The sequence below is a fragment of the Macaca nemestrina genome, chromosome 8 (genome assembly GCF_043159975.1).
Source record: "Macaca nemestrina isolate mMacNem1 chromosome 8, mMacNem.hap1, whole genome shotgun sequence".
NCBI classification, from domain to species: domain Eukaryota; kingdom Metazoa; phylum Chordata; class Mammalia; order Primates; family Cercopithecidae; genus Macaca; species Macaca nemestrina.
Window position 1 is genome coordinate 89028596 of NC_092132.1, and position 22262 is coordinate 89050857.

The 22262-nt window shown below is 44.4% G+C and overlaps 1 protein-coding gene across 1 annotated transcript; it reads left to right on the forward strand.

Moving 5' to 3' along the window:
• The first annotated feature begins 1545 nt into the window (after positions 1 to 1545).
• Positions 1546 to 21710, forward strand: LOC105482271 (short chain dehydrogenase/reductase family 16C member 5). Its single transcript, XM_024792957.2, has 7 exons — positions 1546 to 1682; positions 5384 to 5730; positions 9485 to 9616; positions 12638 to 12737; positions 14888 to 15032; positions 16001 to 16126; positions 20119 to 21710. The coding sequence occupies exons 2-7, from the start codon at positions 5398 to 5400 to the stop codon at positions 20210 to 20212; spliced, it is 930 nt and encodes a 309-aa protein (XP_024648725.2). The 5' UTR covers positions 1546 to 1682; positions 5384 to 5397; the 3' UTR covers positions 20213 to 21710.
• The last annotated feature ends 552 nt before the right edge of the window (positions 21711 to 22262 follow it).

Below are 22262 nucleotides of genomic sequence, written 5' to 3' on the forward strand. Positions count from 1 at the left end.
TTCTTGAGGTCCACCCAGGGCTTCTGACCAGAAAGAAGAGTGACAGCCCAGGATTCTGCTCAGAGAAGCCATGAAGATAATAGGAGGCTGATGTTTCCCAGTGTCCACCCATCTGAACTCTTGCAGGCAGACGACACCATCAAGGGCCCATTACCCGACGTGTCTCTGCCTCAGTCCACTCTCACTCCCAGGCGCTGCTCATCTCCACACATTAACCCATTCTGGAAGGCCCTTTGAGTCCAACTGCCTCTCCTCCTGCAGGCTGGTTGTGGACTCTGGAGGCACCTGGGGTGCATGTCTATCACCCGCACTGTTCATGAATGTGTCTCCCTTCTCCCTCCGAAGCCCTGCAACTCCCCAGAGCCCCACACAGCAGTGTCGCTGGGTGGTGACGGCTGACCTGAAACCAATGCACACACCCTTACCCCACTCACCTTCCCACATGCCTCGCATAGCTTGCCACAGTTCGCTGCTGCTGCCTAAAGCACACAAGTAACCTCTTAAGCACTGAAAAGAAAGTCGAGGGTCTCCCCTGCACCTACTTTTCTAAGCTTATACGACCTGCCTGTTTCCTCTGTCACTTAAATAAAGAACAAATGTGCAGTTCCTCTACTCCAGATCTGTCCCAGATATAGGCTGGCTAAGGCTGTTCTTCGACCCCTCACCACTTTTCCTGTCCTACTCAGCCCCGGCATGAATTTCAAACCCAATCTCATCCTGACTCCCCTGTTTTGCAATGTCTTTCAACATCCCATAATTTATTGTCATTTCTGCTCCTCATTGCCCCCAGAAAAGTTCACTCTCTATTATTAGCATTTCAGTGATGTCTTGTGCTTATATTAACTCTTTTACTGATTTATTAATGAATGTTTACCCTTTTTTTTTCTTGACAGATATATCATCGCTGTATTTTCCGGATCGCAGTACACCCAGATGCTTAATATATCTTGATTGGGTCAGAGTGCCTGGTGACTTACTCTATCTTCATTTCTCAGCTTCATTTTGTTAGAACAAATTTCCTCGCCCTCTTCTCCTAGGCCGCCTGCCAGCGCCGCACCCACTCCCGCCCCTGCCTGCACCCCACCCACTTCCTGCGGACTCCCGAGCCCACGCCCACATCCCTTACCTCCAAGGGGCAAGGAAGCTGTTGACTTAGGTTCCCACGTGGAGCAATCAGATGCTGCTGGAGAACTCCCCGCATTGCAGGCTCCGGACAAACGACCTGGCCCCTCCCCCGTGGACGCCTACACTGCTCTTTGTTTTCTAACTCCAGAGTTCCCAGTCTCGGGGTTGTGCCTTGCAAATACCTGGGAAACTCTTCTAGCTAATGCCTGGGCCCCTCCCAACCCAGAAATTCCCATCTAATACTCTGGGGTGCAGCCTAGGCATTGAAACGTTAAACCTAAGAGAAATCCGGCGCTCGCATCCAGTTTCCACCACCGAATTTCCAGCTTCTTAAATCTGCGGGTCCAGAAAAAGAAGATAGGAGTGCGGCCCACTTCGCGTGCTGGGGCCACTGCCGGCCCCACCCCCGGCGCTGCCGCGGCCGTCCCGCCCTTGGACTTAGCCTCGGGCAGCATCTGGGTAAACACCTGAACCTCGCTGAGTTACGAGGCAGGGACTCGGGTGCCTGGGGCAGACAAGGCCGGCTTCTCCGCGGGCAGCTAAGGAGAGTGTCCTGGGTGAGTTGCCGAGGTCGTCGGTCCTGGGTGCTGGCTCCCGGAGGAGGTGGCGCTGGCGGGGGTCGGGCGAGGCGGCCCTTTGGGCTGTTTTCACGCTGGGTCGCGCGCAAGGGGGCGCGGGTCGCCGAGCCGCGGCCGGACCCACCCGCGAGCTGGTGAGAACAGAACTCCTCCCGGGAGCGCACGGCTGCAGCGTCCCCGAAGCCCAGGCTCTCGTGGCTACGGCTAACGCAGACACCCCGCCCCCGGAGGTGAGCTGCCAGCCTCCCTCCCCACCCAGAGCAGAGGGCAGGATGCCTCCCTGGACCTTCTTCTTCGGTCCGTTCTGCCCAGGTTCCTTGCTCTCTGCTGCTCAGTGAATCCACCTCTCGGGCCCTACCACCCCCATATCACCCCTTTCAACCCAAGCTGTGATTGTCAGTCTGTCTGCCCTCCCGTTTCGTCCGGGTGCCCTCACCAGAGCCGACTTGCTGCCGCCCACTGGCCTGGGAAGCCGAGGGCGCCTGTTTGGATTGGGTAGGCCGTGAGCTAGAGACACCTAGAAACCTGCCAGATTAAATTGTATATGCTCCGTAACATTCTAGGAAAGTCTCTGCAGTAAAATAGAACCGTGCATTCACACCTGTTTGTAAGTATACTATAACCATATTTCATTGGTATAGCCAGGGATTATTAATGCATTTGCTTAACAGGAACACCAGTGGAAGTTCTAGCCATTAATTATTTTGCTGTCATTCCGTGCCTGGCACTGTTCTAGAAAGGCCTCCATGTTATGGCTGTGCCACATTATTATGGGGACTGAGGAGCAGAGGGGGAGACATGTAAGCTGGCAGGTGCTGTAATCCAAACAACTCCTCTTGCACCCCCTCCCCAACCCTGTACACCCCGCAGAGGACTTTGTGCAGAGTAGTGCCTTTTTTTTTTTTTTTCTAATTTGTTCAAAGGTCTCACACAAGCTAGTAGTGACCACATAACGCTCCTTAATACTTTACCTATATAAACTGGTTTAATTCTCACAGCTCCTCTGTGTGGTAAGTATTCCTATGTACTATTAGAAACTCCCTTTTTAGAGGAGGAAACCGAGGCACAAGAAGGTAAATCATTTCTACCAAAGTTGTAGGGAAAATCAGTGATGTATCTGGAATTCCAAACCAAACTTTAATCTGTAGACCTCATTGCTTATGTGGGTACCCAGCAGGCACCCTAAACTTCAACTGGGGAGGGGGTAACTCAGCCTGACAAGTTCTTAGAAATCTAGTAAGCATCTGCCAAGACAGGGTTAAAAGATGGACATATTTTAGGTCTTGCATCAAGCCAACATGGAGACAGTGGAACACTGAAATCTAGAATCTTCTGACATTAAGAGCATTCATGTCACCCAGGTCAATGTTGAGACTTCTGGCCACTGCTGAGGTGCTGGAGCCCTGTGATGGGAGAAGTAGACCTCTGTCCCTCTGTGTGAATTCACATAGTGATATAAAAGGGAGTGTGGTGGTCTGACCAACCACCCTTGGTATGGATTTTCCAAAGTTGGCAATGCCCAGGCTGCTGTCTGAGAAGGGTGCCTGGGGTTTCCCATTACTGTGTGCACAGTCTGACCCTCATCCTTGCAGATCCACAGGCACAGGCTCCATGACTGTGTATTTGAAATAAGAGTCCTCTTTCAGGACGCCTTCTTTTCCAGTTCTGCAGCGCCTGGGAGGCCTGAACAATCTTCTAAAAGTTTCTCTGTGAATGTAAATCAGAGCAGAGATCACAGAGCGTTTGAGGTCTATTTCATCAAAGCATGGATGAAAATGTCCTTCATTTGACAAGAAGGTCCATGTTCCTTAGAGCCAGCATTCTTATTCTCTGGACAGCCCTGGACACACAGGTCAAACCTGCCTTACAACAAACTATTTTGTCCCTCTGCCAGGAAAGCTATTGCTCAATATCCCTACCTCCCACCATCATCATTTGGATATCCACTCAAAGGGTCACTTTCCAGCAGACCTCTGTTACTTCCTCCCCCAGGCCCAATCTGAATCAGCTCTCCCATCATTCTCTCTATAGCACACTGCACTTTTCTTTATAACACTGTGGCTTGTAACGATGTATTTATTTGTTGAATATGTCTCTTCAACTAGATTACTTGGCTCACCTGCACAGAGATTATGAGAGGCTGCTCATCCCCTCAGCCTCAGTGCCCAGATAGAACCAGCACGGGGTGAATACTCAATAAACAGAACACATGAACCAATCTGGCCCACACCAGCTAACCAGCACAGGGACCTGAACAGTCACATACATCTTCTCTCGGATCCTCAGTCTCATCTGTACAATAAGCCAGGAACAACAGCCTGGGTCACATCAACTCTTGACATTTCCTAAGGGTGTGACCACGTACCAAGTCCTCCTGTAGATGAATCTATCCAGTCTTACTCATTAACCATAACTAGGCTGACTTCAGCCAAACTGTGAAGTGAAGACCTGCTGTTTTTTCATTACTCCCCTCCCGTCTCCTCACACCTGCGCCTTTGTCTGAGCCTCTCAATTAAGCACCCCATTCAGAGAAGGCTCCTACCCCCAGCACAGTATGCCCTCTGCTAAGTATGTCTTCTGTTCTCATCCTGAAGGAAATAAGACCTTCCCTTCTTTCTCAGCTAGTGGTTAGGAAAGCATTTTATATACTCATTCACACTAAAGTGTGAGTAACTGGTAGCAGGATGTAAGCACTAAGCTCTGTATGAGTTTGTCAAGGGGGGGCCTTTTATTCATTCAGCAGACCTAGTAGGTGCCTTCTTGGTGGGCAGTACCATGAATCTGAGAAATGTGATAACATCTGTAAAGCACTGACTATAAGTCAGGCATTGTGGTGATACGTGGAACATTCTCATTTCATCTGCAAAAACACCCTATGCCACGGGACCAGTACAGATGAGGATACCAAGGCCCAGTGTTAGGCCAAGAGGCTCCCCCCTGGGGTTTACAGGTAGGCAGAGGCAGTGCAGGGCAGGAGTCCAGGTCTGCCTCCCCTCTGACCTTTAATCACACAGAGTGGTAAGTGATGTGGAGTTGGTGGCGTGGGGACCTCAGAGCCTAGGGAAGGACTATCTGGTGCTGATCGCAAATCTGTCGGAAAAGGTCTAGAACATCTGGTTACTTCCTGTCAAATGCTTTCTACAAATAAGATTTTATATTTTCCTCTCAAATCTCAGATTTTATACAGTAATGCAAAATTAAAGAACGATAATGCAAATGAGAAAGCACAAACATCAAAGGAGAGAAAAATAAAGTCAGAGAGGTAGTAATTATGTTATAAACATTGTGATGTGGTCAAGACTTTGAACATAAAATCAGCCAACAGTATTCATGATTATTATGAAGAAAGGCTAACTATAAAGAATAATGAACTTATTCTTTATGTTAAATTTGGGTGCGGTGGTTACAGTTCCTGGTTAACAAACATTTCTGTTGTATACTGCACGTAGCAGTCATGCAAATAATGTGCTGAGCTTAGGGCCAAGTATGAAAGTTGAGTAAATATAGTCCCTGTGGCTTCCTCCTCCCCCTTTCTGAATTCGGAGTCTGCTACCAGGAGAGCTGTTTAAATCACATAGCTCAGTTACTTTCACTATTTCAGAATATAGGAGCTCCGTGGAGTAAACAACTCAGAGGAAATGGACAAATAAGTCCTCACGTGAATCTGTCTTTCTTCATAGGTGTCAGCCAGAACATGTCTTTCAACCTGCAATTATCAAAGAAACTGTTCATTTTCTTAGGAAAATCACTGTTTACTCTTCTGGAGGCTATGATTTTTGCCTTACTCCCAAAGCAACAGAAGAACGTTGCTGGTGAAATAGTCCTCATCACAGGTGCTGGAAGTGGACTCGGAAGGCTCTTAGCTTTGCAGTTTGCCCGACGGGGATCTGTGCTTGTTCTCTGGGATGTCAATAAGGAGGGGAATGAGGAAACATGTAAGATGGCTCAGGAAGCTGGGGTCACAAGAGTGCACGCCTATACTTGCGATTGCAGCCAAAAGGAAGAAGTGTATAGAGTAGCCGATCAGGTAACTCTTGTGTGTTTACTATTATAATTTGACATATATCATGTTCTTTTTCCCTTGCCTTTCTCAGTGCCTGTTAGCCTTTCTCCAGTGTTCCTTTAATGTAGACAAGATTATGGGAGAATGGAAATTGGGACTTTTGAATTCTTATTGTATGCAAGACACTATGCTAACTACCATGTATGTATTGTAACCTTATAAAGTAAAACCCATTATTATCCCCATTTCACAAGTAGGGAGACTAAGGCTTAGGGCAGGTATGTAGCTTACCTAAGAAACACAACTAGTAAGTAGCAAGACTAAAGCTGCCACTGTGTCTGTTGACACCTGAGTACCTGCTTCTAACATTACACTGCACTGACTGTACCGGCCCCTATTACAGTATAAGTTAATGGAGGGATAGAGGCATCCTTCTTTGAGGATAAAGAAATCGAGATACAGAGACATTAAATAACCTGCCCAGGGTTCACAGACCTGGTGTGTGATAGAGGCAGGATTTGAATCCATATTCTGTCTGATTTTAAATTTAGGCTGTGTCCACCCCACCTACATTCGAAGTATTGCTCTTAAGTAGTCGTAAGACAATCAAAATCTTTTATTAATCCTAAAGACTCAGCTACGTTTTCTTCTTTGGTGTTTATACAGATACACATAAAGCTTTCAGAAAACCAAAGCTCTGACATGAGGATGGTAAGGATTTTCTTACCATCGTAGAGGCACATGCCCATCCCTCACAAGGAATTTTTTTTTTCTTTTTTTTTTTCTTTTTTTTTGAGACAGAGTTTCGCTCTTGTTGCCCAGGCTGGAGTGCAATGGCGCCATCTCAGCTCACAGCAACCTCTGTCTCCCGGGTTCAAGCGATTCTCCTGCCTCAGCCTCCCGAGTAGCTGGGATTACAGGCATGTGCCATCACGCCCGGCTAATTTTTTTGTGTTTTTAGTAGAGACGTGGTTTCTCCATGTTGGTCAGGCTGTTCTCGAACTCCCGACCTCAGGTGATCACCCACCTCGGCCTCCCAAAGTGCTGGGATTACAGGTGTGAGCTGCTGTGCCTGGCCTAAGGATTTTTGTGTCCTCACATTGGCTTAAGTACTTCACTCATCACTCTCCTGGGACACTTTGTGCCTCCCAGAATTGCCCAACTTATTGAGAAGGGAGGAACCAACCAAACCTGCCGTGAGCAGCCTGACTACATTGTAAAGTTACTCCATAGTTTCTAGGCTCAACCAGGATTTCCTTGCTAAGGTTTGCAGGTCCCTGGCAGGTAAGTTTATGACTTTCAAGTTTGTCTTTACATTTTGCCTCTCTGCTACCACCATCTCCAACCACAGGCTGCCCAGTACAGGCTGGAGATCCACACCTGACAAGTTTGCTAGGCCTACACTGGGCCCACTCTTCCAAGCACAGCTGATCTCACAAATTTAGCTACTCAGAAGTTAAACACCTGGCATGTTGACTTACACTGACTACAATTTATCTGGCCAGCCGTAAGCAATAATCAGTTGATATTCAAACAATGAAGATTATTAGCTATGGGATAAACTAGTATGAAGCACTCTATAAATAATTACCTCCCTTTCCCTTTCCCCTGTAATGGTGATTTAGTTCTGCCCCAGGTGCTTGACTTCAGAAATAGCCAAACATGTCATCACCAGCTTATTATTCAGGTTTTATCACTGTGAGGTCTTGGAGGGAATTAGTTATTTGCTCCTCTGAATTCAGGGGAAGGAAATTACTCCCCATCCGTATAAACCCACCATTTCCACTTTTTATTCTGGATAGAAGGGAAAGTACCAGAGAATTTTTTTTTTTTTTTTTTTTTTTTTTTTGAGATGGAGTCTTGCTTTGTCGCCAGGCTGGAGTGCAGTGGCACGATCCCGGCTCACTGCAACCTCCGCCTCCCAGGTTCAAGCGATTCTCCTGCCTCAGCCTCCTGAGTAGCTGGGACTACAGGCACGTGCCACCACACCCAGATACTTTTTGTATTTTTAGTGGAGACAGGGTTTCACCATGTTGGCCAGGATGGTCTCCGTCTCTTGACCTCATGATCCGCCCGCCTCAGCCTCCCAAAGTGCTGGGATTACAGGCGTGAGTTACCATGCCCAGCCAATACCAGAGAATTTTTAAGAAGTAGCCCATAGACAAACAATCAAAGAGAAAGCTTTCAGAGTGATATGACAGTGCTTTGTCTCTGCTGAGTCTCCGATAACTTTGAAAGCTTGTATCCCTAGGCCACAGCTTAGCCTTGAGTTCAGGTGTCCATCCTCGGAAAGAAGAAAACCAGCCAGTTGATGAAAACAGGACAGGCAGATTCTAATCTGTGCTGTGTGTTTAAAATATATACAGTCATGCACCATATAATGACATTTTGGTCAATGATGGACCATATACAAAATGGTGGTCCCACATTATGGGACAGATTATTACAGTATTTTTACTGTCCCAATGTTCTATGTTTAGATACACAAATACTTACCAATGTGTTAACAGTTGCCTGCAGTGTTCAGTGTAGTAACACACTGTACAGGTAGGTAGCCTAGGAGCAGTAGGCTCCACCATATGGCCTAAGATGTGTAGTAGGCGCACATCTAGGTTTATTAAGTATGCTCTGTGATCTTCACATAGCAACCAAGTCACCTAGCACTGCTCAGAATGTATCTCCATTGTTAAGTGATTTATGACTGTATTTTCTTTTTTCCTCCATTTATTCCCTAACCCAGCCCCTTCTTCATTTGTGCAAAGTCTTGATCTATACCCCATTTGGCTATAATGAAGCTATTCTTATGTCCCATCACATTGATTAAAATGAAATGCCACAAACAGAGCACAGAACAAAGTTACTAACCACTGAGTAGAAGAACAGCTGTAACTGTAAACAGAAAGTAGCGTTTCGACAATGGACTCGTTTTAAGAAAAACAGGAAAAGCACATCAAAACTTGATCTCTGGAGGCCGGGCGCAGTGGCTCACACCTGTAATCCCAGCACTTTGGGAGGCCAAGGCGGGTGGATCACAAGGTCAGGAGATTGAGACCATCCTGGCTAACACGGTGAAAACCCGTCTCTACTAAAAATACAAAAACAAAATTAGCCGAGTGTGGTGGCAGGCACCTGTAGTCCCAACTACTTGCGAGGCTGAGGCAGGAGAATGGTGTGAACCCAGGAGGTGGAGTTTGCAGTGAGCCGAGATCGTGCCACTGCACTCCAGCCTGGGCAACAGAGGGAGACTCCATCTCAAAAAAAACGAAAAAAAAAAACCAAACAAACACACACAAAAAAACTTGATCTTTGGTACACTGTAGACTCAGCAATGTAAATAAACCAAACTGTATTTATTTATTCATTTAGACGCAGTCTTGCTGTGTCACCCAGGCTGGAGTGCAGTGGCGTGATCTTGGCTTACTACAACCTCTACCTCCCTGGTTTAAGCAATTCTCCTGCCTCAGCCTCCCGAGTAGCTGAGACCAGAAGCATGCGCCACCATGCCTGGCTAATTTTTGTAATTTTAGTAGAGACAGGATTTTGCCATGTTGGCCAGGCTGTTCTCAAACTCCTGTCCTCAAGTCACCCACCTGCCTCGGCCTGCGAGAGTGCTGGGATTACAGGTGTGAACCACTGAGCCTGGCCCCAAGCTGTATTTTTAGAGTGCATAAACTCAGTATGAATTAACCAGGATAAAAAAACATAAAACTGTGGGAAAATAAAATCTAGATCATATAAGGAATTACTACATTGGTGGTGTTGCTCTTATTCAATTCAGGTTAAAAAAGAAGTCGGCGATGTTTCCATCCTAATCAACAATGCCGGAATCGTAACAGGCAAAAATTTCCTTGACTGTCCAGATGAGCTTATGGAAAAGTCATTTGATGTGAATTTCAAAGCACATTTATGGGTAATAATTGTTTCTTCTCATAATAAATGTAAAGTTACTCTGGCATTTAGAAGTACTTTCCTCTTGCTCTTTTACAATGTTATTAGCCTCTAAGTAAAGCAGAGACTTCTCAATTTTGGACTTGTCCTGGTCTACGCAGTTGTCCTCTTCTGATGCCACTTAATCTACAGCTCCCAGGACCTCTGCTCAGGGAATCCTACAAGGACAGAACTGTCCTCATGGTCCTGCTACCATGTATTGATTAGCTGCAAATGTTAGGGAATACTCCAGGTGGCTCACATATTTTCCTTAAAACAGCTTGGTAAGATAAGGGATCATAGAACGTAAAAGATTTGCTCCAGGCTACATAGCGGGTAACTAAACTTAGACAGGACCAGGGTAGCATTGTAATTTGTCTAAGCTGGGACACTTTTGGAAGTGAAATTCAGCATTATTAATGAGCAAGCGTTAATCAGGTCTGTTATGGGCAAACCAAAACCTACAGTCACCTTCGTTAGTACCCAACCAGAGAAATTAGAGGCTCCACTGGTAACCCGGGTTACCACCTGCTACCAGCACTAAAAACACAGTCCTGACTTCTAAAGCTACCCACTCAATTCCAGAAGTTGCATTTTTCTGGCATGTGCTGAGACCAGCCATCTCACGCCTCCCCACACTATGCATGTACCGTCTTGCTACCTCTCCCAGCTTTTATTAAAAGTTTACTTTTATTTTACTTTATCATTTTATTTTAATTTTTTGAGACAGAGTCTCCTTCTGTCTCCCAGGCTGGAGTGCAGTGGTGCAATCTCAGCTCACTGTAACCTCCGCCTCCTGGATTCAAGCGATTCTTGTGCCTCAGCCACCTGAGTAACTGGGATTACAGGTGCGTGCCACCACACCCGACTAATTTTTTGTGTTTTTAGTAGAGACAGGGTTTTGCCATGTTGGCCAGGCTGGTCTTGAACTCCTGGCCTCAGGTGTTCTATCTGCCTCGCCTCCCACAGTACTGGAATTACAGGACTTTTGACCTGTTTGGTTGCAGCCCTGCTCGTAGCTCGTCATTCCTGGGCAAGGCTGTCTCCCGGGAGTCTTTGCTGGAGATTTCTGAGCTCCTCCTCAATTCTCCTCACACCTTTCTGCCCAACTCTTCTTTAGCAGCCTTCAAATGTAATTTGGAATTTGTAGATTTTCTGTCCCCTATTTCCACCAAAAATGTAATGGTGCTGGTGCTATTCTTGGTGTTTTGTAAAGTTTTCAGGAGAAAAATGGAAAGATTCAGAATTTAGTGGCTACCACGTTCCTACAGGAGCTACTGCAAATGATTTATCTTGTCCCAAATGTCCCTCTCCTTGGTGCTTGCTTATACTCATATATAGTTGGAATGAAGATAAAGATCATGGTCCCTGGAAGTCTCCACTCCCACTCCCATGGCTTTGTGGGGGTTTTTTTTTTGTTTGTTTGTTTTGGTTTTTTTTGTTTTTTTTGAGATAGAGTCTGACTCTGCTGCCAGACTGGAGTGCAGCGGCACAATCTCGGCTCACAGCAACCTCCACCTCCCGGGTTCAAGCAATTCTTCTACCTCAGCCTCCCAAGTATCTGGGACTACAGGCATGCACCACCACGCCCAGCTACTTTTTGTATTTTTAGTAGAGACGGGATTTCGCCATGTTGGCCAGGCTGATCTCAATCTCTTGACCTTGTGATCCTCCCACCTCGGCCTCCCAAAATGCTGGGATTACAGGTGTGAGCCACTGCACTCGGCCTGACTCTGTGTTCTTTTCCTACCTCTCTGTTTTTCCCCAGGTGCCTTCATGTTCTCTCTCTCTCTCTCTCTCTCTTTCTCTCTTCTTCTCCGTCTTCCTTCCTTCCTCCTCCTCCTTCTTTTTCCTCTTCTTCTCCTTTTTCTTCTTCTCCCTCCTCCCTCCTCCTTCCTCCTCCTTCTTCTTTCTCCTTCTTCTTCCTCCGACTCCGACTCCTCCTCTACTTCCTCTTTTTCTTCCTTCTCCTCCTCCTCCAATGCTGGTGTTTCCCTGGCTCCTATCACTCCTTATGTCCTCTCACTCCCTTTACTTCTTCTGGGCAAGTTCATGTACATTCTTTAAGCATCTGCACGTTGCCAGGCACAAAGACAGTGACTCAATTGCTAGAGTGTCCAAGAGCTACCTGAAGGCTGGGCTCTCAAAGGCAGTATCCCTACTGAGAAGTGTCCCAACTCATGGCAGACCCCGGATTGTTTGCTGCACTGCTTCCTTTTGCTTTGTTTTGATTTCCCACCTCTCTCTACCTGTTAGTTTCTGTCTGAGACTTATTGCAATGCAGGCAAACAAGTGAGGTTTGGCCTTTGTAAGAGATCCCTTTTCTCACCTCCATGTCTTTGGATGTGATTAGTTACTCCTTTGTTGCAGCAGATGTCTTCTTCAAAAGCTCGTTTCTGTCTCCTTTACGTTCTTTCTCCAGACCCCCAGTCAATGGTGAAGGTGTTGGACAGTATACAGATGTGCCCTCTTTCTAATAGATATTCTGTTTTATGAAATGGAACAAAAATAAGAAACTTATTTTAAAGAGTAGAGATGAGTTTAAAACAAAGTGCTCTTTTAAAATTGAAGTGAACAACCAGATGTCCTGTGAACAATGTTCAGAGAAAATTTGAAACTCAAAATCAAGCTAAGGAGAGAGAAGGCAATCTAAATCTAAAGCATCATGTTTGTGAGGTTTGGGGTTGTGGCTGCCACAACAAAGATTTTCCCATACTCCGTCAATTCTTGTCTTAATATTGTGTCGTTAAAAGTCAAATATGAGCAAAAACGTAAGTCTGAATAAATCATTTTAATAATACTGGAATTGCCATAAAAAATTGATCTAACAGGTTAAATAAGTTAAAATGATTGCTTTCTAGATGTTTAAGTTTTTATATCCCCATACCTTCAGATATTTTATGGGCTGAAAAGAAAGATTTTTTGATCACAATGAGTATATAAATATCTGATAAAATTATACAATGTGGCATTAAACATCAAAAGTTTTCCATTGTCTTCTTAGACTTACAAAGCCTTTCTACCTGCTATGATTGCTAATGACCATGGACATTTGGTTTGCATTTCAAGTTCAGCTGGATTAGTTGGAGTAAATGGGCTGGCAGGTAAGAAAAACATAGCCATTTACAATTGCAAAATTCCCTATAACTTTAACTTGCATAATAGCTCTGAATAATTAGCACTGACTTGATGTCCTAATGATAAAGAATAATAAGCTAAAAAGTATAGTCAATAAGTGGTTGATAACTTCATCGTGTAGCAAAACCGCCCATCAGATAGACTTACGTGAAATTGGACTGTGCCCTTTGGAATCATTAGGTCTTATGCAGTCCCCTTTGTTTAAAAGAGAGAGAAGCCTCACTGATAATTTTTTTGCACAAGTGATCAACATAACAACTGTCCCCCAAACTTCACACTGACACTGTCACAGGATGGTAAGGAGGATGACCCTGTCTTCTCCTGAAGTTTCCTTTAAGTGATCTCCCCACTGCTGTGAGTTTGGATAAAGTTTCTTCACCTCAAGAAACCTAAAGTTAACTGCTTTGTTTTTCCACTGGTTGAAGACCTGTAGGAAGTGGCGGGCATTTTCATCTCCCTTGCAACAGCCAACTGACTTGACAGTAGCAGTGGGGAGGAGGCAAAGAGATCCTTCGAGAGCCTCAACCAAGGAGGCCCAACTTGGGAGCTGGCTCTAGAAGGAACAGAAACCTTGACCTAACCTACCATGGCATCCCCTAGCGCAAATGTCCCATGTCATGGCTTACAAGGATTGCTAAAACTCATCCAACAGAACTGTAGCAGCAACATTCGGGTAACAGATAAGCCAGTTTGCCAGTTCGGTAGTTCCTAATGCTTTGAAGCAAAGTGGCATAGTTCAAGATTGACAAAACCAGTCTTAGCTCAGTATGTCCATCACATGAATAGGTTTTTCAGAACCACCAGTCACCCTAAATATCACCAATCTATCCTCCTTATGACCCAGGACTTCCCTTCCTCTCTCCTTCTTAGAACTTATCAGCTATTATCTTACCTCTGTCTTATACATCTGTTAAGTCACAGGCCTTTGAAATCATTCAGGTATATTTACAGCTCCTTATCAATCCTTTTCAGACAGAATATTCCTGTCTTCAGATACAGGACTCTCCCACCCGCAGCTCATCTTAGAAACAAGTGTAAGCCTTTGGTATTTCCCATCGTGTGAGTCTTTACTCCCCTGCATCAGAACCACCAGGGATGCCAGTTTAGCATGCAGATTCCTTGGGTCATGGGCCATATCTGCTCATCAGAATCTCAGGGGTCAAGGGGCTCAGCTGCATTTATACCTGATGATTTCAATTACCCTAGAAGCTGCTCTGGACTCCTCCTCCCCCTTCCCAGTCTCTAGCCTCTGATCCACTGTCTGGACAGCACTGGGGCTGGACAACCCCATGCCTGGCACTTATAAACTGGCTCTTACCAATTGCAGTAGCTGCACCGTAACATAGCAAGTTTAAATATGCCTCCTCTGAATGTGTGGGGCAAAGAAAAGTGTTAATGCACCTCAACACCATTTCTTCTCCAAACTTTTTCACTTAGTCAATTGAATAGTCAGATGTTTTGTTAAAACAAGTATGATTAAAGACAAAAAGTTCAAAATGGTCACAAGTGCCACTTTCCATTCCTCCCTCTGCCCCTACCCTGCATTTTCAAGGTATTGAAGAGGTGGAGGTTGAAGCTACCAAGCCCTTTGTTTTATTTGTTGTTGTTGTTGTTGTTGTTGCTGTTGTTGTTTTTCTGGAAGTGAAGGAAAGAGTTAGAGTTGGAAGAAAACTTGATCTGAGAATCACAACCCATGCTGGCCTCTCTTGCCTAGATTCCTATATCAGTTAGTGTTTTGTTTCTTCTTTTGAATGTCTTCATGCCCCAGTGGGATTGCAATTTTTTGAGACAGGGCCTCATGTAAGAACTAGCACAGGGGCTCACAATGCATTGACTTGCTAGTAAAGTCCAGCAGTGTGACCTGAGGCAGGATCTCTGCAGCCCTTCTTGTGCTGGGCCTCACTTGATCATTGTCAGCTGACCCTGATCTTCAGTTAACCATGTCCCTTCCCACTCCCTACTCACTTCTTCCAGTGGGAGTAGACCAAGATTACACAAAAGGAGAACTCTGAAATTGTTTTCTTATTATCTGTTGCTGTTAGCATTATGGGTAGACCTTAAGGTAATGCCATTTTAAAACTTTGGAATATACATGAACATGCTTTGTCTTTTGCAGATTATTGTGCAAGTAAATTTGCAGCCTTTGGGCTTGCTGAATCTGTATTTGTAGAAACATTTGTCCAAAATCAAAAGGGGATCAAAACCACAATTGTGTGCCCCTTTTTTATAAAAACTGGAATGTTTGAAGGTTGTACTACAGCGTAAGTATACCCTTTAATTTCACAGAATCTACACTTTTAAAAATGATTTGCTATCTATTTTATTTTGTTCTGTTTTTTAAAGTTGTTTAAAATATATTGTTCTGGGATTCAGTATGATTTATAAATGGTCTTAGAATTCTGAGGTCTTTCTTAGTATGTGTTTGTGTGAAGGATACCAAGTTGAATGGGAATGGTTTATCAAGGCAGTGTCTCTCTGATAGCCCCCCAGGCCCTGCATCTGTTCCACCATCTCCCAGGCTCTCCTGTCCACATCCCCTTCCTGCCATCCAATCCCATTATGCCCCCTCTCTGATTCCAGAAGGACTGGCAATCATTGGAGAGACACTGTCTTGGTCATACAGAAGGAGTTGCTATAATGAACTATCATACACTAGGTGGCTTAAACAAGAAAAATGCCTTTCTCACAGTTCTGCAGGCTAGAAGTCCAAGACTAAGGTGCTGATAGGCTCTTCTCAGACAGGCACTAATCCCATTCATCAGGGCTCCACAATGGTGACCTAGCTACACCTCAAAAGCCCCACCTCCAAATGCCATCACATTGGGAGTTTAGGCTTCAACATGTGAGTTTTGTGGGGGACACAAATACCCAGGCCATAGCAGTCACAGACGCCCAATTCTGTATCTCATGGAGACTACAGGCAATGTGTTTTCAACAGCTTGCCTTACAAATATTTGGAATATTTGTTTAATATGATTTCACATATATGTATATTGTAATATCAGTGTGTTAATGAGAATCACTTTTCATTTCATATTTTAGTTATGTTACTACTGACTGCATTGACACATTGACAATAAAGGAGTAAATATAAAAATAAATGAAATTTGAAAGGGAAAGAAAAAAGTGATAACGTCTTAAAACCTTTTATCCCTAATTTGAAAAACTATCTTTATTTGTGAATTTGGCCTTTGGGGTTTTTTTTAATTGTTGTCATTTTATATTCTAGTTGTCCTTCTCTGTTGCCAATTCTGGAACCAGAATATGCCGCGGAAAAAATAGTAGAAGCTATTCTACAAGAAAAAATGTACTTCTATATGCCAAAGGTTTTATACTTCATGATGTTTCTTAAAAGGTAATTATGTTAGCTTCTATTACTTCCCTAACATGCCAATCTACAGTTTACTCCAAATCCCACCAGGAGAAGCCACTTTAAAAATACCTGATAAATTAAAATTCATTCATTTAATTCTATTAAGTCCTGTTAATTCTATCATTGTGCCCATTGCTGACACAATACCAAATTTACATAGTTGCAGTGCCCCCATGAGTCAAGAAAATGGGGTCTAACCCTTCCTGCCACCTTAGTATCGAATTATTCTGAAAAAGAAGTGAATGTACTGGCAGATGGAAAGATTGAAATGATCATTTTTAGGAGAGATTTTCTTGTGCTCATGATAAAATAATCCTGTTGGAATAGATATTGTATCCATGCCTCCTCAGGTACAGGGCCCCAAAGTCAAGGCTAGTAAGCCAAGTGCTACAGAAATTTGTGGTATGGGTACGATTAGTAATGCATAATAAATTCGAACTCTTAGGATGGTTAAAGAATTTGAGGGAAAAAACGTAAAACCACCTCTTAAAAGCACAAGAAAGGGCTGGGAGCAGCGGCTCACATTTGTAATCCCAGCACTTTGGGAGTTCAAGGTGAGAGGATTGTTTGAGGTCAGGAGTTCGAGACTACCTGGGAAACAAAGCAAGACCCCATCTCTACAAAAATAACAAATAAGCCAGGCATGGTAGTGCAAGCCTGTAGTCCCAGCTACTTAGGAGCCTGAGTCAGGAGGGTTGGTTGAGCCCAGGAATTTGAAGCTGGTACACACCTATAGTCCCAGCTAGTCAGGAAGCTGAGGCAGGAGGATTGCTTGAACCCAGGGGTTTGAGGCTGCAGTAAGCCACGATCAGACCACTGCACTCCATCTTGGCAACAGAGTGAGACTCTGTCTCTTAAAAAATAAAAAAAGTACACAGTGACGCGTGCCTGTAATCCCAGCTACTCCGGAGGCCGAGGCAGGAGAATCGCTTGAAACGGGAAGGCAGAGGTTGCAGTGAGCTGAGGTCACGCCGTTGCCCTCCAGCTTGGGCAACAAGACCGAAAACTCCATGTCAAAAAAAAAAAAAAAAAAAAAGTAGAAAAAGCATTCTTGTGCACCCTTCCCTGCTCTCCATGGAGTTTCAGTGCTGAAATTCATAGGTACTGAATGAGCATTTGACCCGGTTACAAGGATAGTGGTGCGCTGCTGATTCCTGTTACCTCAATTCATTTTCTAGACTGTAACAGGTCATCTAGTTAAATCTTGCCTCACTGGGCTTTCTGCTCTGTGAGGAAGCACCTTGAGTTGAAATCTGCCTCGTTTGAACTTCCCCTCATTGGTTTGTGCTTCTCCCCCAGCTCCATGTGCAATTCCATCAGTCTTGCCAATGACAATTCCTAGTTATTTGAAGATAGATATTATACCTCACATCCACTACATGGCCAGCAGCCATTGCCCATCCAGTGTACAGAAATTTCTTTTCTCATTAGCTAATTATCTCTACTTTGTACAATGAACCAAATGTCATTCTTGCATCCTATCATTTCTCCAGGCTTCATCTGGCACAGGAGGGGTCAGAATGCCTGACTGAGGCTGTGTGGGACAGAGCAAAGGATCCTTGATAAGCAATTCGAAATCCAGGCTTATGATCCCACTATTGACTAAGTCTGTGACTCTGAGCATGCCCTTTATTCTCCAGGTTTTGGCTTCTTCATTTACAATGTAGAGACAATGTTTGTCATAGCTTGTAGATTCATGTAATGCACTGTTTATTGGGCAGGGTGTGCATTCACACAACACACTAAGTTCTTTTTGCTTAATAGATAGATTATATTACAGTAATGCCAATGGTAAGAACATGGAACTTAATTTTTCTACTTTGAATAACTGTGGAGATTATGTTTAGTTTTATGACATACTAGTTATGGGACATGTTTTGAGAGAGGGCTAGATAGCTGCTGAGTAAGCCAAAGGCAAGGTGAAGAAGCTCAGTAAAGGCAGTCACATCAAACACTCCACCAAACATTCATTCAGCAAACATTCAGAGAGTGCTGTGTGTGTCATGAATCACCCACCATCCAAGGATCTGCGCTCAGGGTTACAGCAAAGAACAAGACAAACAGTGGTCCCTGCCCATGTGGAAATCACTTCCTGTGGGGTGAGGGGACAGAAAAGAAACAAAAAAAAAAACAGTAAAGTAAAAGAAAAGACCGTAAGTGCTCTAAAGAAATATAAAGCAGGAAAGGGAAAAAAGGAAATCCCACAGTGGGAGGTAGATGGGTGCAAGTTGAGTTTTACTTTTTTTACTTTTTTTTTTTTTTTTTTTTGAGATGAAGTTTTGCTCATCACCCAGGCTAGAGTCCAATGGCGCGATATTGGCTCACTGCAACCCCCACCTTCCCGGGTTCAAGTGATTCTCCTGTGTCAGGCTCCCGAGTAGCTGGGATTACAGGTGCCTGCCACCATGCCTGGCTAATTTTTGTATTTTTAGTAGAGTCGGGGTGTCACCACATTGGCCAGGCTGGTCTCGGACTCCAAGTGCTGGGATTACAAGCGTGAAACACTGTGCCTGGCCAAGATTTACCTTTTTTTTTTTAATTTTACTTATTTAATTTTTTTTGGAGACAAGGTCTTGTTCTGTCACCCAGGCTAGAGTGCAGTGGTGCGATCATAGCCCACAGCAGCCTCAAACTCCCAGGCTCAAGTCATCCTCCCACCTCAGCCTCCCAAATAGCTGGGACTATAGTTGTGCACCATTATGCACAGCTAATTTATTTTTATTTTTTTAGAGATGGGGTCTTGCTGTATTGCCCAGGCTGGTCTCAAATTCCTGGCTTCAAGCAATCCTCCCACTTCAGCCTCCCAAGGCGTTGGGATTACAAGCATGAGCCACCACATCTCGGCGAGATTTAATTTTTTTTTTCTTTTGAGACAGACTCTTGCTGTGTTGCCCAGGCCGGAGTGCAGTGGCACGATCATGCCTCACTGCAACCCCCCACCTCCCGGTTTCAAGCAATTCTCCTACCTCAGCCTCCTGAGTAGCTAGGATTACAGGCATGTGCCACCACGCCTGGCTAATTTTTGTGTTTTTAGTAGAGACAGGGTTTCACCATGTTGGCCAGTCTGGTCTCAAACTCCTGACATTGTGATCTGCCCGCCTCAGCCTCCCAAAGTGCTGGGATTATGGGCATGAGCCACTGTGCCCAGCCTGTGAGATTTAATTTTAAGAGTGGTATTTAATGGGTGGGGGGAGTCTCATAAAGAAGGTAGTAGTTGACTAGAGACTTGAAACGGTGGAGGGGATGAACCACCTGTAGATCTTGGGGTGCCCAAACAGGGGAACAAGGAGCATGGGGTCCTTTCCTTTACTCCCCGCCTTAGGATGAGTCTCAGGTTTCCTGTGCCTGCTTTGTTTCCTTGCTCTGCAGTATTGAATGCTAAGGCCAGTGGAGCAGAGTGCTCTGTTGGGATGATGATCATGCATATATATGGCTTTGCAGAGGGGCAGGCGGGGATGGAGAAAATGAAGTGTTAGTTGAGTCTTGCCCAAGGTTTGAGGAGTTATTGCATCTCATCCTCATAGTAGTCCCAGAAAGGCAGATTGATGACCTCATTTTACAGCTGAGGAAATTGAGGTCTGTGAGCTGAGTCAGTTGCCTAAGGTGGCATTGCAAATGACAAGAGCTAGGATTCCAGTCAGGCTCATCTGCCCCCAGAGCCCATGCCTACACCACAACACTTCACTGCTTCCTCTGTGTCATTGTACAGTGGAGTGATGCTTTGGAAACCGAAATGAGAAGTGAATTGAATAACTTAAGTAAAGCCACAAAACCTGTCGAGGCCCTGGGCAAGTGTCCTCTGATATAGTGAAGAAGGCCTAGTGACCCTGAGGCAGGTAGCAGTCAGGCTGCATAGTGTGTGCATGAGTGAATGACTTCATCTGCCACAAGAGGTGACACTGCTTTTCAGTAGAGGTGGTAAAGAGGCTTTCATGAATGATAATCACGAAAGTTTATTCTTGTGTTCTCTTTAGCTTTTTGCCCCTCAAGACAGTACTGCTTATAGGTGACTATCTTGACATCTTTCATGCAATGGATGGCTTTCTTGAACGAAAGAAGAAGCTCTAAAGACCAACTTTATGGCTGAGGTCATCTGATACACAATGTTACATAATGTGTACTTCAGTGAAGAAAAGTATTTTTGTCTGACAGTGGAATATAGCTGGAGACCACAAGTACCACTCCTGTTCTATTATCTGGACTAGAATTTTCAACCAATGCATTTGAAAATAATGTTGCTATCACCTATTTGGTTGAGTTTTGGTTTTTTCTTTTGCTATTTGTTTTCCAAAAATAAAGACAGCCCATTTTTGTCATTTCCATTTACCACAGATGTAAGAAAGTGATAAGCCATGGCCACAAGCTGCCCTGAGCTTTTTGGTCATTGGGGAGGTGGCTCAAATGGAGCTGGTGGCTGTGGTTAACCTGCATTGGGGAGCAGGGCTGAGGGGCAAAGAGGACATGTAGGTATCCAGTCAGAATGCCCTCTCTCCAGAGGACACACAGCTCTGGATTCCCACCTCCTTGCTCTCCGCTCTGGCCTTTTTGAACCTGTACCACCTAATGTAGAAAAGCCCCGCCTCAAATGCCCTTCTTTCCAAAACAGCTACACAAATACTTATTTCTGAATGCCCTCCTGGATACCCAGACTGAGTGCCAGTCTGGCTAAAGGCCCATCCAGCACCATTGTCCCCAAGAGCCTTACTGGGCATTCCCTGAACCCCCCTCATAGGCGGTGATCCTAGACCAAACTCTTAAATCGAATCACTTTTGTTTCCTAGAAGACATCAAAGAGTGGTTGCTTCTTATTTTGAAGATGAAATTCTACCAAGTTAGGTTTTTTGCTATCTATTGATCCAAAAAATATATTCATGCAATTAATTTTAAGTGTTTAACTTAGTGTTTCAAGTTGGGATTCAGGTTGAGGCATTTTCCTGCAGAATGGGCAATCTTATGCATTTACATTCATCAGTGCTGCCCTCACTTCGGATCTATTGTATTCTTACAGTTTAATCAACTGGCAAAGTGCTTTCATGCTTTGGAGATTAACTACAAAAGCAAGATTAAGAAAAATATGTTAATTACCATATCCCTGGAACTCCTTCTCAGGCTGGCGGGGGCAGCCTTGCAAGAGAAACAGCAGCCTTTGTCACTTCCCTCTTGTGGGGAGCAAGGAAGGGATGAGCGGTACCTTGGGAGACCCTGTAAAAGTCTAAAGAATTGCGAATTTGACTATCTTGGGGGTAAAATGCTGTCATGGGGCAGTGATCTCAGGGAGTGTAAACTCTGGAATCCACTGTGGTCTGATTTACCTTGAGTGGCCTCCACAAACATGACAGCTCTGTCCTGTATTTCCTTTCCATTCAGAAAGCCTAAAAAAAAAAAAAAAAAACTTGTTTTATGATAATACTATAACAATCATAACTCACCATTTACTGTGTCTGGCAGCAAATTAAGTATTTGACAAACGTTATTTCATTAAACAAGACTGTCAATCATTACTCAAAGAATGATGAAGGTATTTGGTGTATGCCAAAGAATAAAGGCGTTTTATTTCACAGAGTGACATCTTACTCCACTGTAGATGTGTACTGAGAGGATAACAAAGGCCCTCTTAGAGTCACCCACCGACGTTCCAAATCCTTGGTTAACAAGGTTAATTAAGAAAGAAGCACAATATTGCTGTAATATTACAATTCCAGAAGCGTATCTTCTAGGGTCCTGTCTATTTAGTTGAAGAATAAAGCTCAGACTCTTCGGGGATTCAGTACAACAAAGGTCCAGGAGCACTGCAGGCATCCCCCACGTCATAACATCATTAATAGCAATTATTTCTAATTGGAGTGCATCTTGGCTGGACTGTGACAAAGCCCTGAAATTCAATTGTGGTTTTACAATACCCATAAAATTGTCTAAACAAATTCAGATTTACTTGAGACACTTCTATGAGAAGAGACCACATGTAAATTAGAGGATTCTAGAGGGCACTAAATAACAAGGTGATTTAATGCCCCGGGGAGCGAGGAGTGCTCTCAGCATGTGTGTCATGCCCATTTCCATCCGAAATTTAGTCCTAATGTAGCCATGACCAAGAGCCCAACACCTAAGCAATCCTGAG

Excerpts from the sequence above, each read along its gene's own strand:
- LOC105482271 (XM_024792957.2), top strand. The coding sequence starts at position 5,398 with ATGTCTTTCAACCTGCAATTATCAAAGAAACTGTTCATTTTCTTAGGA. Across the intron at positions 9,617-12,637 it reads ATTTCAAAGCACATTTATGG|ACTTACAAAGCCTTTCTACC; the intron begins GTAATAATTGTT and ends TTGTCTTCTTAG. Across the intron at positions 16,127-20,118 it reads TTCATGATGTTTCTTAAAAG|CTTTTTGCCCCTCAAGACAG; the intron begins GTAATTATGTTA and ends TGTTCTCTTTAG.